Source organism: Carlito syrichta, unplaced genomic scaffold (genome assembly GCF_000164805.1).
Source record: "Carlito syrichta isolate Samal-C Ts95f unplaced genomic scaffold, Tarsius_syrichta-2.0.1 Scaffold303061, whole genome shotgun sequence".
Taxonomy (NCBI): domain Eukaryota; kingdom Metazoa; phylum Chordata; class Mammalia; order Primates; family Tarsiidae; genus Carlito; species Carlito syrichta.
The window spans coordinates 197,654-216,389 of record NW_007247157.1 but is presented as its reverse complement, the minus strand read 5'-3'; the positions used below and the strand labels follow the sequence as shown (position 1 = coordinate 216,389).

Sequence of the window (18,736 nt, the reverse complement as noted above, 5' to 3'; positions counted from 1 at the left end):
CACAACTCTGGAAGATTCAGAATGTAGTATGTCATGTAACACTTATGTTTAAGGCTCAGGTGACTGTTAGAAAGTATTTCGTCCAGCAAAGACTGTGAGTAGAAACAAAATGGCACTTCATCTGAAAGAACTAAAACCATCCACTGACTGCACGCTGAAAAAGCAATAAATAATGACACAGAAAACAAAAGGAATCACATAATCCTTTCCTTAAAAAATGTACTTTTTCTCATAAAAGCAGAAAGGGCAAAGTGGAAAGTAAAAACAAACTAATATTTTAAACAGAAGATTACATGACTCCATATACTTTCAAAAGGCACCAGAAAATAGAGCTTCTGCTGATGGGTAAATTAGGCCTTTAAAAAAAATTTATTAGCGCATGCCTACAATTCCGGCTACTCGGAAGGCTGAGGCAGAAGGATCGCTGGAGCCCAGCAGGTCGAGGCTGTGGTGGCCGGAAGTGGCCACTGCACTCCAGTCTGGGCGACAGAGTGAGACTCCAACTCAAAAAAAAAAAAAAAAAAATTTCTTCATTCTCATGTCATAATCAAGTGTCCATTTGACTGCTCCCTAGAAAAACTGGCTAAGAATCCTTTACCCAAAGGCATGATTGAGTAAATGGATATTTGAGAGTTTTCATGTCTTCCTCTCTAAAGATTGTGTTCTGGGAGACTAGCATCCAGTTGGGTACTAAAAAAAAAAGGAAAAAGAACACTGATGATAAGTGAGAGAACAGTCTGTATTCTCTGATGAGAGAGTGTTTTAGAATCAGCTATGCCAACAACCACTGCTAATTCATTTAAGTATCAGACCGGTAGCCTCATCTTTGAGGCCCAACTGAAGCACCTCCTGTGGTCACAGTGCATAGGCCCTTGCATAAGGAGGCTAATATGAGTAAGGGCAATGGAATTAAGTATAGGATTTTCCAATATCAATAACATCCACAAAACTGCAGGGAATTAAAAAGGCACCTTAAGCTGGAACTACAGAATAAGAGTCTTATAACCACTATGTTGAGAATAAAACAAAAACTAGAGAAAGTATAACTTCCTACAACTGTAAACTATAAACTGCAGTGTCTGTTAATACAAAAGGGGTACAGGATACCAAGGAAGTAAGGATAAGCATTTAAGTCCAAGTCATTTGAGTGTATTTTACCAAAGGTTATGTTAAAAAATGTCACTCACAAAAGTGCAAAATAAAAGATTAATGCATGTCAAAATTAGAGCTCTTACAACATTGTCCAAAAGCAGCAAACATAGTTGAACAAGGCTGTGCATGCACTGTCACTAGCTATAAAGTAGTAATTATGACAGATTTTGAGTAAATGACATATAGTTGAGATCAGTTATTTGCAGTATTTTTTTAAAAAAGGAAATGTTTTACAAAAGATATATAGCATAAAGTCACATTACACCGACAAATATTTATCTGTATTAAATGTAAATTTTATGATGCCATCTAGAAAACTATCACTTTGATTTTACTGAACACTACTTGTTAGAGCAGTGCATAGTGTTCCTTCAAATAAAATTTTTGTATAGTTTCTTTTAAGCCTCTACCACAAACTTTTGCAAAGCAATGAATTATACTTTTTTAAAGTTGGTAGAACAAAGAAACTGGCAAAAGTATAGTTTCCAGAAGATCAAGAGTAGGAGGGAAGATTTACTTTTCATTATATACCCTTTTATACACTAATGTAATTTTTCATGATTTGATACATTACTTTTTTTAAAAAAAATTAATAGAAAATTTTAGGACAATAAAGTAAAAGCATGTTCCAGTTTAAGATCAATGCCAAACTTCTGAACTGGGGCATAATACTTACTCTGCATCTCTCACAACATCTTTGAGAGCTAATCACATGAACATGAATACAAACAAATGTAGATTCATCACAAAATACAAATGTGTTGGTCACAATTATGTAGAAAAAAATAAGCTGTAATATCTGTTTTCCACGTAAGCTCACAGTATCTGTACTCAAAGTTTCTCTAAAATTAAAACAAGTCCACTAATAATATAATTGAAAAGAATCCTTCTGCACTATGAAACAGAAGATATGGGGTTCAGCGGGGAGCCCATCTGAGTAAGGACTTTATCCAGCCATTGAAGAGGCCCATGAAGATGAATCTCAATCCAACATGGGGTACTGGTAACATCCTGCCGGTGATATTCTGCTCCCCAACCCTATGAAAATTAACAGATATCATAGCAAATCCCTTTTTAAACAATCAACAGTCTAAACCAATTTTACCATAACAACAAGATGCTTTGACAGTAGAAGATATGCAGAATGTACGCAAAGAGAATAACCATTACAAAACCAATCTTAGCATTTATCATGAAATTAAAAGAAAACAGTTGCATTATTCAGAGACAGATGAATTGTTTTTTTAACAGATATAATCCCTCTAACAGAAGTCTTTGGGGCCAGCAATATTTCAGAATTTATTTTAGAAAGGTAATAATGTATAATATCTCATAATTAAAACACAAATACTTCTGCAGTGAGACATATTCTCACTTTAAGGAATAAATAAAACCTATAAATAGGTTGTTTTTTAAAAATATCAGCTAAAGTACTGTAGATGTTGGTCAATGCAGACGTGTAATTTAATGTGGCAATCACAAAGCTATTATCCTTTAACCTGAAAAATTATTAGGAGGAATTGAGCTGAAGCTTTTTCAGATAAAAATTATCTGAAAATTATGGATGTATCAAGTTTTGTTTTACTGCTTATGGTAGTACTGGCCTAGGAAAACTGAGGGGCGTAGAGGGGAAAGGAGTGGAGAAAATGGGGGAGTGGAAATTAAAATAAACATGCAAAGGTCAAATTTCTATAGTCACAGAGAGGGAGGGGAAAACACCTTCAGAATGACCAATGCACAAAAAAGATGTACAGCAAAGAAACACTGGACTGGGACTGAATACCAAAAAGAAAAACCCATGCACAGTACTTAACGGTTACTCTTGTTAGGCTCAATTCTTAAGGACCATGGGGATAAATATATGACTAAAATTATTTCCAAATTTTGTTCACAAGTCACAGTCTTTGGAATGTCAAAATCAAGCCAAGAGAATAAATGATAAACTTGACAAGTTACCAGAATATTGCGCATTTTTAATACTAGGTTAGATTTAAGTAGAATAATTTTAGTACTCTAAAGAATTAAGTCACCTGATAGACTCTAATAATAATAATCAAAATTGTTGAAGTTAAGGAGTTTAAGAAGCAATTTTAATATTAAATGCTTTCTAGTGATTTAGTCCTTACCTGAAACTCTTCATAAACTCAACCCCTATTCAATATCAAAATCAGTATCAATCATGCATTTTATAATGTATAGATTACAAAATGAAATCTTAGGCCTATCATGTGGCTAAAATTATAAACTCAAGAATTTAATTTTTTAAAACCTATTAAATAAGATCAAAGTAACTTTTTTGTTTTGTCTTTTTGATGTCCTTTTTTTTTTTGAGGCAGAGTCTCACTCTGTCGGCCAGGATGGAGTGCATCAGCACAAATATGACTTACTGCAGCCTCGACTTCCTGGGCTCAGGTGATCCTTCCGTCTTAGTCTCCTAAGTAGCTGGGACTACAGGCATGCACCATCACACCTGGCTATTTTTTTTTTTTAACTTTTTGTAGAGACAGAGTCTCACTACATTGCCCAGGTTGGTCTCAAAATTCTGGGCTCAAGCAATCCTACTTCAGCTTCCTGAAGTATTGGGATTACAGGCATGAGCCACTGTGCTTGGCCAGATCAAAGTAATCGTCAACTTTATTATCTTTCATTTAGCTTTTATTATAGCCTAGAGACATAATATATGTCTTTAGAGTAACTCAAATTACTTTACAGGTTATAACCCACTCACCTTGACAAAACTCATTCGAATGGTGCACATTTTAGTGAGCTCATATACTGCCTCAAACCCATGGTTGACAGACTGAGCCAGAAGCTGAGCAAACTCCTGATTGTTAAAAATTTTGAGGCTGCAGCTGCTGGGAATCTTACAGACAGTGGTGGGATGAAAGCCATGATGAAAGTTGCAGTTCCTACTCTGTACAAATATGCTGCTGTCACTGAGGCATTCTGCATACACCTCCCCACCAACATAATACAGATGAACACCTTAAAAAGACAGATATCACAAGTCAGCTTCATGAAGCAATATAATGAAACTAAAGAGGCTGTATGGTGCAATCAAAATCCCCTAATTCATAGCAAAATCCCAACAGTCTTTAGACAAAACTACCACTAGATGGCCTGCTGCTGCCAAAGATAATCAAGAGGTTAATGTCTGCCTACATCTAAAATGGTCCTCAAATAACTAATAGGTAAATCTCAAATTGGCAGCATATTGGATTATCCATTCCTAGGGGTTCCCCCCGCCTTTTACAACAATCATTTATCATCTCTATGAGAGAAAGAGGTGGCTAGAAAACCTAAAAATCTCCTTTAATGAGTCCTTCCAAATGAATGGTCAGTGCTATCAACTACCACAAACAGTCATTTGACAGAGCTGTGCACTCTATTTGTGCTAATTAAGAGGACAGAAACATTAAAAAAAACCAAACAACCAAAGTTACATAGGTAATTTCAGGTCACGAGATTTTTTTTTTTTTTTTTTTTTTTGAGCTGGAGTCTCACTCTGTCACCCAGGCTAGAGTGCACTGGCACACTCACAGCTACCGCAGCTTTGACCTGCTGTGCTCAGGCGATCCTTTTGCCTCAGCCTTCCAAGTAGCTGAAACTACAGGTGCACACCACCATGCCCAGTTAATTTTTTTATTTACTGTAGAGACGAGGTCTCACCAAGTTGCCCAGGTTGGTCTCGAACCCCTGAGTGAGCTCAGGCAATCCTCTCGCCTCGGCCTCCCAAAGTGCTGGGATTACAGGCTTGAGCCCGGCCTAAGAAGAGATTTTAAATGGCAGATATATTTTGCTTTCCTTAAGAATTTGTGTTGATATTTTAAAAATATATAAATAATATGTAAAACAGTTTTGATACTAAAAATTCAAATTCTATAACTAAAGCTAGAGTCACCTACTATTTTCCAAACATACCCCTTCACCACCTCAAAGTGGTTTTTCTTCCCCAGAGATAGAAATTGCTATCAGTTGGGTGGATATCCTTTTAAATTTTTTAACATGCATTTAATTGCATATATATTTTTCTGTTATGTTTCTGTGTGGTTTTGTGTGCATATATCTGTGTGTCTGTTTTCTTTTCCTTAACATAAATGGTATCATACTCTATTAATCAGAAACATGCTCTTTTGACTTAATAGATCTTGAAGATTGTACTATGCGCCAAAATATAAACCTGCCACTATATATACTTTCTAAATGCATATAATTCTAGAATAAATTTTCATAATTTATTTAATTATCCGCCAATGGGCAACTGTGCACTACTTTTCACTACTACAAACAGTGCTCCCTAGCTGCATTCCTCTGCACACATGAGTCACAGACTTGTATCAGGCTGTGATATTAAAAAATGTGTTTTGTTTCTGAAAAATAAAAATAACTCATAAAAGCAAGGATCCTAGAACTGTGTAATGAGAAAAAGGAAAAACTGATTCTAGAACTTCAAACTTCACCAAATAGGTGTCCACTAAATTATTTCTACTGTAATGGGGAAAAAAATCAACACATAGAAGTGAGGTACCTCACCTAAAAAATAACAGCAAGTTGGCAGTAAAATCAAAAGATAATAAAAATTTTGATTTCAACTTATTTTTGGTCACAGTATTTTACTGGATCTCTTCTATGAGAAAGCCCATCACAATTGCATTTATTTACCTTTTGTTCCTATCTTGGACAAAGACTCTCTCAAGTCAAAGAACCAAAAAGCAGCAAGGGGTTAAAAATAATAATAATAAAACTTCTCAACAAACAGGCAATACACTCTACCTGGGATGGGTTTCCTTCCTGATCACTTGATACCTGAGACTTTGACATATCAATGCAGTGTGAAAACTGCCTTGTCTATTGTGGAAATTATGTTGCAGGATGAATTATTAAAATAAAACCCTTGTTACCTGAATTTAAGAGATACAAGGGGTGGTGGTGAAGTCACTGAAGGCTTATGTCATTCACACTAGGTATCCCACTTCTAACTGCTCCTCTAACACCATGGTAATTCTTACAAGTCGTCTCATCCCAAAACACCACAAAGACCATAATTATAAAATTCTAATTCTTCACCAGCTTTCATACACAATATCCCTCAAATATATGCTGTGCATTTATGATGCACCAGGCACTGTTTTAGCTACTGAGGATATTGCTGTGAACAAGACAAGTTCTGGTATAACTTTGTTCCAGTCAGAGTAACATTCAAAAGACAGCGGTATGATTTCGAATCCTTAGCACTGGGAAGAGAGACTAAGTAGGATAAGGAAACAGGGATTGATTATGTCATTACCTGATTAATACATTCTTCAATATCTTCAACTTAAGACAGAAGCCATGTCTTAAGCTTCTCTGTATGCTTGTAGCACCCTTCACAATGCACAGTGCACAACAAGTACAACAAATGACTGAATTAAATTAAATGTAAGGAAATTACAAGATTACCTTTACCAATATGTCGCCTAGTGTTTTCAATTGTTGAATTACGATTAACATTTGACAACAACCCCAAGCAGAATCTACTTTTGTTATTTGAAGGATCTGTGAATCCATCTACTAACACACTTGTAGAAGATGCATGAAAAGCTTCCCCAACACGATTATTTAACTCATAGTAGACAATTGAACACCAATGTTTGGGCTCTTCATAGGCAACAGGCTGAACATCTGTGAACAAAACAAACAGAAAAACGTTTAATAAATGACTATCAGAAACTCCAGATTCTTAAGTGTTTATCATTTAACCCAAGTTCTACATGAAAAAGAAATTTTTAGATATTTCACTCAAGTCTCACTGTCCTTTCTAGCTTTGAGTGTATATCCAAAAAACAGACACTAGAAATAGGTTTGAATATGACAGCTTTTAAAATTATAGAAATACAAGGACAGACATCTGTCTTAGCTTGCTTGAACTAATTGTAACAAAATACCACAGACTGAGTGGCTTACAACAGAAATTTATTTCTCACTGTTCTGGAAGCTAAGGAGTCCATAATGAAGGTGCCAAAAGATTGGTAACTAGTGAGGCCCTGCTTTTTGGCTTACAGACAGTTCACTGTGTGCTCACATGGCCTTTCTTCAGTGCTCTTAGAGAAAGATAATCTCTCCTCTTCTGACAAGGGCACAATCTCATTATGACAAGCCCACTCTCATGACTTCATTTAAAATTATTTCCCAAAGGCCCTATCTTCAAAACCATCACATGGGGAGATAGGACTTCAACATATACATTTTGAAGGGATGCAATTTGGTCCATTAGCATTACACCCGACATTTCCAAATACATGTCCTTCTCACATGCAAAATACATACATTCCATCCCAACAGCCCCCAAAATCTTAACTATTCCAGCATCAACTTGAAAGTCTTAAGTCCAATGTCATCCAAATATCATCTAATTCAGATATAGGTGCAACCTGAGGCAAAATCCCTCTCCAGGTGTAAATCTGTAAAACTACATGAGTTATGTCTTTATAAATACACTTCAAAAACACAATGATGGGATACGCACACAACAGACATTTCCATTCCAAAAGGAAGAAATAGAAAAGAAGGGATGACAGGTCAAGTAAGTCCAAAATCTAGCACAGCGAATTCCATTAGACCTTAAGCAGAAGAATAATCCTATTCGATTTTATATTTTATCCTCTGGACCCACTGGATGTCAATGCCAGCCCCGTGGCTCAGAGGAATGTGGTTCACTCTGTGGCCCTCTGTAGCATGAGGGAGTGCCCATGCCTAGTCATGCTCTCATGGTTCCAGGCAGTTCTGATTCATGGCTTCTTAGAAGCCATTTAGCCTGCTGAAACCAAAGCAGTGGTCCTGATGATCTGTGAATTGCCTTTAGGGCCATGCTTCTCCTTTCGTGAAGAACAGTGCAAGTTTACAGACAAATAGCCTTACTGTCCTGTCCTATAGAACCTAAGAAGTCTGACAGCCTCCATGTGGAAGTCCTATAGCCTTCTTTCATTCCAACCCATCTCTGTCCTCTTCAGTCCAAATCTGCAGTGTTCCTCACACTAATCTCATTATCAAATGTCTGATCAACAAAACTCTTTTATTTTTTTTTCTTTGCAAGGAGGAGCACAAGGGGCATTGCCCAGCCTGACCCTCTCCCGCCCCCGGTGGGTAAGAGGGCCGGGGCCCTGATGGCCGCCCCTGATGTCCACCCCTGATGTCCACAGCCACTCCTGGGGCGGCAGCCACAGGGCCATCCTCCAGTGTCCACCACCTGGGATGCTCCCGCCCCTCCCCAAACCCTGTCCCAGCCTGGGAGAGAGCCCCGGAACAAAACTCTTAGCATTCTTTTCTGAACATACTTTCTCATCTTCTGCAGTATAGATGAGCATTTTTCAAATCTTTAAGTTCTGGCTCCTTTTTGCTTAACAATTCCCTCTTCAATTCATTTTTCTCCATTTTACTATGAGTAGTCAGGAGAAACCAGTCAGCTTCTTCAAATACTTTGCTTTGAAATCTCATGAGATAAAAACCCAATCTCTTTGCTCAAAAGTTCTACCTTCCACAAAATACCAGGACACAAACACAATGAAGTCAAATTCTTTGCCACTTTATAACAAAGATAGCTTTTTCTCTGATGTTCAGTAACATGTTCCTCATTTCTGTCTGAGACCTCATCAGAATCACCCTAATGTTCATATTTCTACTCATACTTTGTACATGATTATTCTCTAAGAAAACAGAAGCTTCACTATAGTTCTTTTCTTTCTAAATATTCACCAGAATTACCTCTATCAGTCCCTTTACAGCAATGCTGACTTATACCTCAAAACTTTTCCGGCCTCTATTCATTACCTACTTCCAAAGCCTCTTCCACATTTAGTCATTAATTACAACAGCACCCAACTTTTGGTATCAATTTCTGTCTTAGTTGGCCATGGTCGCTATAACAAAATACCAAAGACTGAGTGATATAAAATACAGACATTTATTTCTCACAGTTCTGAAGGCTGGGAAGTCCAAGATCAAGGTACCAGCAGATTTGGTATCTGATAAGGGCCCACATCCTGGCTTGTAGATAACCACCTTCTGCATACTCACATGGTTTCTCCTGGTGTGTGCTCAATGACACAGAAAGAGATAGAGAGAAAAAGAAATCTCTCTTCCTCCTCTTACAAGGGCACATACCTCATTATGAGGATCCCACCCTCATGACCACATTAAAACCTAATCACCTCTCAAAGGCTCTCTAAATACCATCACATTGAAGTTTAGGACTTCAATATATGAATTTTGGAAGGACACAATTCAGAACACAGCAGGAGTATCACATTTTCAAAAGTTTTTCTAGTGCCTAATTCAGGTTTAAATCTGAAAATAAAACTTTTTCAGCAACTTGAAAATTGGGCTTCAACAATATCTGTAAACAAAATATATCAGTATCATAAACAAAAAGTTTAACTAAAAAACCAAGTGAGACTCAGCAATTAGAAATAGAAGGGAACTTCCTCAACCTGATACAGAACATCTACAGAAAAGCTACAGCTAACATCCTATTTAATGGTGAGAAACTAGAAGGTTTCCTGCAAAGATCAGAAACAAGGCAGATGTCTCCTCTCACACTCCTTTTCAACATCACACTATAAATCCTTGCTAATGTTATAAGGAAATAAAAGGTAGAGAGATTGAAAAGGAAGAAATAAAATTGTGTTTGCTCACAAATGACATGATTGCCTATAAAAACAATATGAAAGTAATGACCAAAACCCTCCTGAAACTAGTGAGCCATCATAGTGAAGCTGTAGCACAAGGTTAATATACAAAGTCCATCACTCTCCTACATACCAACAATGAATGAATGGAATTTAAAATTTAAAAATCTTTACCCTTTACATTAGCATCTCAAAAAACGTATTACTTAGGTTAAATCTGACAAAATAGGAACATGATCTATATGAGAAAAACTACAAAACTCTGATGAAAAAATCAAAGAACTAAATAAATGGAGAGATATTCACATTCAAGGATAAGAAGACTCAATATTAGCAAGATGGCGGTGTTTCCCAGCTTACTCTCTAGACTCAATATAATGCCAATCAAAATCGCAGCAAGCTATCTTGTAAACATCAACAATATGATTCTGAGTTTTATATGGACAGGCAAAACACCCAGAACAGCCAACAAAATATTGAAGGAGGAGATCAAAGTTGGAGGACTGACTTTAAGACTTATTATAAGGCTGGGCACAGTGGCTCATACCTGTAATCTCAGCACTTTTGGAGACTGAGGAGGGAAGATTGCTTGATCCCAGGAATTCAAGACCAGTCTAGGCAACATAGGGAGACCTCTTCTCTACAAAAAGTAAAAAAATTAGCCATATGTGGTGGCATGCACCTATATTTCCAGCTACTCGAGAGGCTGAGATGGAAAGGTTGTCAGCCCAGGGAGTTAAGGCTGCGGGTGAGCTGTGAATGGGTCACTACACTCCAGCCTGGGAGACAAAGTAAAATCCCAACACACACACACACAAATTTACAAAGATACTACAAAGATACTGTAATCAGAGTGTGGTACTGGTAAAAGAAGACACAAATAGATCAAAGGAACAGAAGAGAGAGTCTAGAAATAGACCCACATAATATAGTCAACTGATCTTTGGCAAAGGAATAAAGGGCAAAACAATGGAGAAAAAATATACACTTTTTCCGATAAGGATATAGCTGGTGGGAATGCAAATGGTACAGTCACTTTAGAAGACAGTTTGGTAGTGTCTTACAAAACTAAACATACATATACTCTTACCATATGATATAGCAACCATGCTTCTTGATATTTATTCAAATGAATTGAAAACTATGTCCACACTCACAAAAATGTGTACATGGATGTTTATTCACAATTGCCAAAACTTGAGAGCAACCAAAAAGTTCTTCAGTAGATGAATGGATAAACAAACTGGTACATCAAGACAATGAAATAGTCAAGATATGAGCTATCAAGACATAAAAAGACATGGAGGAAACTTAAATAAATATTACTAAGTAAAAGAAGCCAGTCTGAAAAGGCTACATACTGTATGACATTTTGGAAAAGGCAAAATATGAAGACAGCAGAAATATCAGTGATTGCAAAGGGTTGGGGAAAGAAGATGAAAAGGCAGTGCACACAGGATTTTTTTTTTATTTCTTTTTTATTTTAAAGATGTGGGGTACAATTCAGGGTTAGGTAAACAAAATGTTCATTATGCAGGCAGGCTTGTTGATCAGGGCACACAGGATTTATAAGAAAGTCAACTATCCTGTATGGTATCACAATGGTGAAGACGTGTTAAAAACCCACAGCATGTGCAAAACCAAGAATGAACCCAGCATAAGCTATGGACTTTAAGTGGTAAACATATGTTAATGGAGGCTTACTAAATAACAGATGCACCACTGGTGAGGGATGCTAATAATACGGGATGCTGTGCATGTGTGGGGAAGAGGAGGGTATGTGGGAACTCTTGGTACTTTCTGCTCAAATTTGCTATGAACCTAAAATTGAACTAAAAAAACTAAAGTTTATTTTTAAAAACCAGAACAAAAAAACGAGCAGTATCTATGAGCAAAAATTGGTATATGTTTAAATTTTATATACCAGAACTACCTACAGAAAAAGGGGTTTATACACAATATAAAATAACAGCTAAATTCTTGTTAGTGTTCAAGTCAACAATGTATTATGGACACAATAGGTGGGAGGAACACATGGAGGTTCTTCATTCAAATATCTTTCTTAGAGCTGAACTCAAAGAACCCTCAATTCTTTCTTTCAAAGAGACAGGGATTTTAAAAAAATCAAGAAAAACTTAAGAATGATCACATCGTCTATGAAGGCAGTACAAAATAATTGGTTAACTTTTTTTTTAAAGAATAGTTTAACTTAAACTCAACTCTGATTATTTAACTGCAAATAATTCAGATGAGGAGCAAGAGAGGAAAATAAGCCAAAGTGGACCACAGAAAGAAGTCCTGAGAGCTCAGATTTTAAAGAAGTTTCTACAGAAGATAAAACAAGGACAGGCCCATATCCAAAGACACATATAAATGAATAGCAAGAAGTTATAAGAACGAGCAGAAGCTTGTTAGAAACAAACTGCTAAGCAAAATTAAAAAGGCAATTTTGGATAGGATGAAAAGAAGAACAAGAAAAGCACTATCACTGCTCAAGGCAAAGGACATATTGTTGCTAACAGGTGGTTCAAGGAATTGCAATTTAACTTTGATTTTCCTTTTGTCACTTCTTTGTCAAAAACAAAGGAAAAAATTTCTGACTGAAATAAGAAGAAATCTTGGGGAGAAAAAGAGATCTACGAGAGTAAGAAAACTTGAGTGCCAAGTTCCTTCAAAGGGGCTCAGCTGTTTGGCTGATATACATTCCGAGAACATCTAACACAAATTAAATGGCACTCTGATCTCTAGAGAATCAGGAGAAAAGAAGAAAAGAAAAATGGTAAATTATAGGCAAATTAGCATAATAAAATTCCTTGATACATTTTAGACTTTACAGAGCAAAGACATTATTCAAACATTAACAAAACTATTGGAGGGTTTGAAACGTAACTGATTTTAGGAATGTGGAGCACACAGTATGACATGGTTATTCAGTAGAAAGCACATATAAAAACACAAAAACACTTTACTTTTAAGAAATGTATAAAATGGCAGTATCTTACTTCTACCCCTGTAACAAACTAAAGAGCTTAAAGTCTCAAAATGAAGTGGCGTTAAAACCATAATGACACCATGAAGATACACAAGTTTTCATTTGTCAATTAAAAAAAAAGACAATAAAAAAATCAAAACACACATACACACACAATGAGAAATCACTTTATATCCATTAGTGTGATCATTATCCAAGAAAACAGAAAACAAGTTCCAGTTGTAGCAAACTGCGGGTGAAATGAAAGCATTGCTGGTGGGAATAGAAAGTGGTACATCTATTGTGGAAAATAGTATGGCTGTTCCTCAAAAAATTAAAAACAGAATTACCATATACTCCAACAATTCCACTTGTGGGAATATACCCCAAAGAACAGAAAGCAGAGTCTCAAAGAGATGTCTATACACCCATGTCAACAGCAGCATTATTCATAATAGCCAAGTAGAAGCAACCCAAGTGACTGTCAATAGATGAATGGACTAACAAAATGCAATATATACATTGAATGAATTATTCAGCCTTAAAAAGAAAATAAAGTCTGACATATGCTGACAACACAGATGAACCCTGAGGATATTATGCTAAGTGAAATAAGCTAGTCACACACAAAAAATACTGTATGATTCCACTTATATGAAGTGCTTAGAGTAATAAAATTCATGAAGACAAAGTAGAATGGTGGCTGCCATGGGCTCAGAAGAGTGTGAGAAGGGGAGTTATTGATTAATGGGTACACGGTTTCAGTTTTACAAGGTGAAAATATTTACAGAGATGAACAGTGGTAATGTTCACACAATATTATGAATGTATTTAATGCCACAGAACTGTACACATAAAAATAGTTAAAAGAGTAAATTTTATGTTACATATATATATTTACCACAATAAAAAATTGGATAAAAGATCCTTAAAATAAAGCTTGAGTAATCAAGACCATAAGCTATAGATATGTAGAGATCAATAAACAGAGTCCTGAAATAAAACCTTAGATTTATAGTCAATTGATTTCTTAGAAATATGCTAATTCAGAAAAAAAGACACTCTTTTAAATAAATGATGCTCAAACCAATTGTATCACTAAATGCAAAAAGATTAATTTAGACATTTACCACAGCCCATGCACAAACTTAACTCAAAAGGAATCATAGGTAGACTTAAAGAGCTAAAACTATAGAACTTCTAGAAGAAAATAAAGAGAATATCTTCAATACTCTAGCATAGACAAAAATATCTTAGATGCAGCACCAAAAGCATAATCCAGAAAACAAAAAACTGGTAAATTGGGCTTTATCAAAATATAAAGCTACTGTGCTTAAAAAGACATTAGGAAAACAAAAAGAAATCCACAGACTGAGAGAAAATATTTGCAAATCACGTATCTTATAAAGGACTCATGTCCAGAATACACAAATAACTCTTACAACTTCATAAGACAAACAATCCCATAGGTAAAAGATTTAAAATAAATATTTTACCAAAGAAGACAAATGGCTAATACATTTAAAAACTGCTCAACATCATAATCCATTACAGAAGTGCATATTAAAACAACAATAAAGTGGGCACTTCACACCCATTAGAATGGCTATAATTAAAAGACAGACAATAAAAAGTATTGGGAGAATGTGGAGAAATAAATCCTCATACTTTACTAGTGAGAATATAAACGGTACTGTTATTGAAGAAATTTTACAATTTTTCTTAAATAGTTAAACTTACCATATGGCTCAGCAATTCCACTCCTAGGTATCTAACCAAGAGAAATAAAAACAATGTCCACACACAGACTTGTATGTAAATGTTCATAATAACCAAAAAATGGAAACAATTCAAATGTCCACCTACTGGTGAATGGATAAACAAAATGTAATATAGTCATACAAAGGAGTACTGTTCAATAATAAAATGGAACAAATTATTAATACATGCTACAACATAGATGAATCTTGAAAACATGCCAAGTGAAAGAAGACTACAATAGTATGTGATTCCAATTATATGCTATGAACAGAAAAGATAAATCTATAGCTACAGAAAACAGATTAGAGAGTATGTGGAGCTGAGGATGGGAGCAGGGACAGTTGCAAATAGGCACAGTTACAGAAATGTTCTAAAATTAGATTGCAGTGCAAAACTTTGCACATTTACCCAAATCACTAATTCATACACTAAAAACACATGAATTTTAGAGTATAAAATTATACCTTAACAAAGCTATTTTTTAAAAAGTGGTCAAGAAGTTAAAAACAACAATTACTGCAAAATGAATATGGTTGAGTCCTTCTCTCACCTCTGCTGGATATACTGGGCATAATCTGAGGAATCATATTATTGCTTGTATCCATGGGCTGGGAATTATCTTGACCCAGCTGATCATCAGGTGGCATATAGGCAGGAGGAGGCGTATCAGCTAAAAGGAAGAAAATGAAACAATATAAAGTCCCCCAAAAAACAGTTAAAATCTTCATCCTGTTCAAAATTATAAGCATTAAAAAAAAAAACTCTTAAGATTTACAAGCAGTGTTTATTACCGAACATCATATACACAAAAACATAAGATGCTATCCTAGGGCAAAGAAAAAAAGAAAAGACAACACACCTAATAGCTACTGAAAGCCTACTATAACCCTACATTTATTTAGCCCAGAACCATGGTAATCTAGGATACTAGGATCAGTGCTAATGCTCACTAAAATAAAACTAAAAGTCAAGAACTCTGTCTTTATTTGTATATGCTCAAAGAAATGCCAGCTACTGTAAATCAATCTGAAAGACACAGATTACCCTAGTTTGGGTATATACATATTATATAGATCAAGATCAACACACATTGTATATTGTCATTTAACTGGAAAATAAAACTATATCCCATCAAAATTTGCCATCAACACTAACAGCAACTGTTTAATTATTTTGCAACATCCAAAAACGGCTGTTGTATCCTATTAAATGGTTAGGTAAATTGCTTAGGAAATGAAATGTTAAGCCAGAAAATCTTTTGAATTCTAACACTCATGGTTGAAAACTTTTGCAAAAGCTACAGCTATACTTCTTTGTCTCAGTAACTATAAATATGAATATAATTCGTCTTTCATCCCAAGGTTTGTATAGGATGTATTGTGAGACAGAACTACAATCAGCACTGAGTCTAAGACAGTGTGAAAATTTATTTTTGCGTAAATTCTTAATAGCAAGTTAAATAGTTGGTACTTCATTCCCTTTCAAAAAAGAAAAACTAGCCGGGCTCAGGGGCTCAGCCTGTAATCCCACGCCTTTGGGAGGCTGAGGTGAGTGGATTGCCTAAGCCCACGGGTTCGAAACCCGCCTGGGCAACTTGGCCAGACCTTATTTCTACAATAAATCAAAAATTAGCCTGTAGTTCCAGCTACTTGGAAGGCTGAGGCAGAAGGATCGCCGGAGCCCAGCAGGTCGAGGCTGCAGTGGCCGAGAGCGGCTACTGCACTCCAGTCTGGGGGAAAGAGTGAGACTCCAACTCAAAAAAAAAAAAAAAAACCCAAAAAACAAAAAAGAAAAACCATATCATACCATTGATATTTGGCTGCAAGACAGAAACCACAAAGAATATATAGCAGATCCTCAATGTCATTTTGTTCAGCATCATTTTATTATAACAATGATGAAAGAAAAAAAAAATCGATTCACGGTCAAGGTCACTGCCTATGTTAGTTTGCACATTCTCCCCATCTCTGCATGCCTTCCACATTCCAAAGATGAGCTGGCATGTTGAGATGGTCCCAGTGAGAATATGGGGGTGTGTGTGAGTGTACCCTACAATGGAATGGTGTCCTGTCCAGGGTTAGTTCTGGCCTTGTTCCCTGAGTTTCTGGGACAGGCTCTGGCCACCTGTGACTCTGAACTGGAATTATGAACAACTATCTTATTTATTTTTATTAATCCTTCTTAAATGCATGTATGCCTTTGGTGGGGGGGGGGTCTTTACTTAGAAGTCTGGTGACATTTTTGTAACCAGAAATATGTCATAGGAACATAACTCTTGTTTATATTAATTAGTCCATGGCAAAACTGGTTTTATTATGTTGTTTCACTTAAAGTCATAGTTTCCAAGAACCTATCAATAACGTTACATGAGAACTTACTGTATTTACAGACTGTACGTACTACTCTGACAATAGTAGGTGTTCAAATATTTGACATTGGCATCATGCGGTGTCCATATGTAATACACCATGAACAAAATTTAGGAACTTTACAAAATCTACTTCTTATCTTTCTTCAGTCAAATCAGTTCATCAGTTATCTAATTAAAATAACCAGGGCTCATCATAAGCTTCCAAAGTCTAAAATGATTTGAAAATGCAGTAATGTTGAAAGAGCACAGACTTCAGAGTCAGACAAACCTGGGTCTGAACCCCTAATTATTAGCTCTGCAATCCCAGGCAAGGTACTTAAGCTTAAAATTTCTTTTTCCATTTGTGAAACAGAAATATCACCACACAGAGCTATTCTGAAGATTAAGTTTAATGCAATAGCTTCCATCACAGTATCAGTTATATAAAAGACACTCAATATATTATAAATTATAAATTTAACTTTAAGTAAAATATGGCTACCTCCAGTTTTAAGACATATGGCACTTGCCAAAATGAAATCCAATGTCTTCTGGAAATTGAACAATTATCTAAAGATCAGAGTCAGAAATAGCTTAGCTCTTGGCATATAACAGTTCGCCCAGAAAGCCTGCAGTAAGAACAATTCCTGATTCCCAAGGTTTTTTTTTTCCCACCAACAAAATAAAGTCTTACCTGGGAGCTGAAATGGACTTCCTGGTCCAGAACTTGCTGGGGAGTTGGGATATGTGCTGCTAGCAGGGGAAGGGGGATAAGGGCTATTTGGAGATAAGGGAAAAGGAGTGTTGTTGGGCTGGTGGAAAGAATCTGGAAACGTGGCATTTTGTGGCATGTGTGGTTCATTGTGGCTCAGGTTCCTAAACTGAACCAGAAGGCTGTGTTGTGGATTGAATTCATTATGACGAGGCACTAATACTGGAGGTAAGACTGAAAAACAAAAACCAAGTTATTTGTCAGGAGTGACTAAAGCAAATGTTCCATTCATATTAAGGGGTTGGGAGAAAGGAATTGTGTAAGACTGTAAACCTATTTAAACAATTTACTTTTAGGAAGGGCCATTTTGTAGAACCCCGAGTCTATACTCACATAACAACTAAATGCAAAACCCGATAAGCATTTAGCCTGTATTTACTCTGGAAGACAAAATCTAGACAAAAATAACACTTGTTCTATGGGAGGATAAGGTATATTTAAAAACAACCATAATACAGAGAATGTAATGTGACGGGAATTCAACAGAATTGAGCACTCCCAGCTAACAGGAAATCAAATAAAAACACTGTGGAAAAAACACTTGATTGGACTTTAAAGAACCAGGAGGAGTCAGGCACAGTGACTCAAGCTTGTAATCTCAGCACTTTGGGAGGACAAGAAGGAGGATCACTTCAGACCAGGAATTTAAGACCAGCCTGGGCAACATAGCGAGACCTCGTTTCTACTTCAAAAAAATTTAAAAATCAGGCATGGTGGCATGCACCTGTAGTCCTACCTACAGGGGAAGTTGAAGCAGGAGAATTGCATGAACCCAGGAATTCAAGACTGCAGTGAGTTGATTGGACCATTACAATCTAGCCCGGGTAACAGAGAAAGACCCTGGCTCTTAAAAGAAGAAAAAAAAAAAACTAGGAGAATTTCACATAAGAGTGCTAGGGGTAGGGAGAGAGAGAGAAAGATGAAAGGGTCTGGACAGAGGATGAGAAAGGATAGTCAGCTGGTGTAGGCACTGAACAAGAAAGTAGACTAGAGAGTGAAATTGGGGTCTATTATGTGACTACCCTGAAAATGTCCACATTTCCAATTTTTTTTTTTTTTTTTTTTTG

General features: G+C 36.2%; 1 protein-coding gene across 2 annotated transcripts in view; it reads right to left on the bottom strand.

Annotated features, from left to right (window-relative positions):
* Positions 1 to 998: 998 nt before the first annotated feature.
* Positions 999 to 18,736, bottom strand: part of SMAD5 (SMAD family member 5) — a 45,299-nt gene continuing 27,561 nt past the window's right edge. Inside the window, exons 2-6 of one of the 2 annotated variants that reach the window (XM_021712094.1) lie at positions 17,592 to 17,843; positions 15,098 to 15,217; positions 6,592 to 6,813; positions 3,881 to 4,137; positions 999 to 2,190 (exon numbers count right to left, since the gene is read on the bottom strand). In XM_021712094.1, the coding sequence (XP_021567769.1) occupies positions 2,047 to 2,190; positions 3,881 to 4,137; positions 6,592 to 6,813; positions 15,098 to 15,217; positions 17,592 to 17,843 (995 nt within the window). In that variant the 3' untranslated portion in view covers positions 999 to 2,046. The remainder of the gene's footprint in view (positions 2,191 to 3,880; positions 4,138 to 6,591; positions 6,814 to 15,097; positions 15,218 to 17,591; positions 17,844 to 18,736) is intronic. The other variant, XM_008057574.2, reaches the window with a different exon arrangement.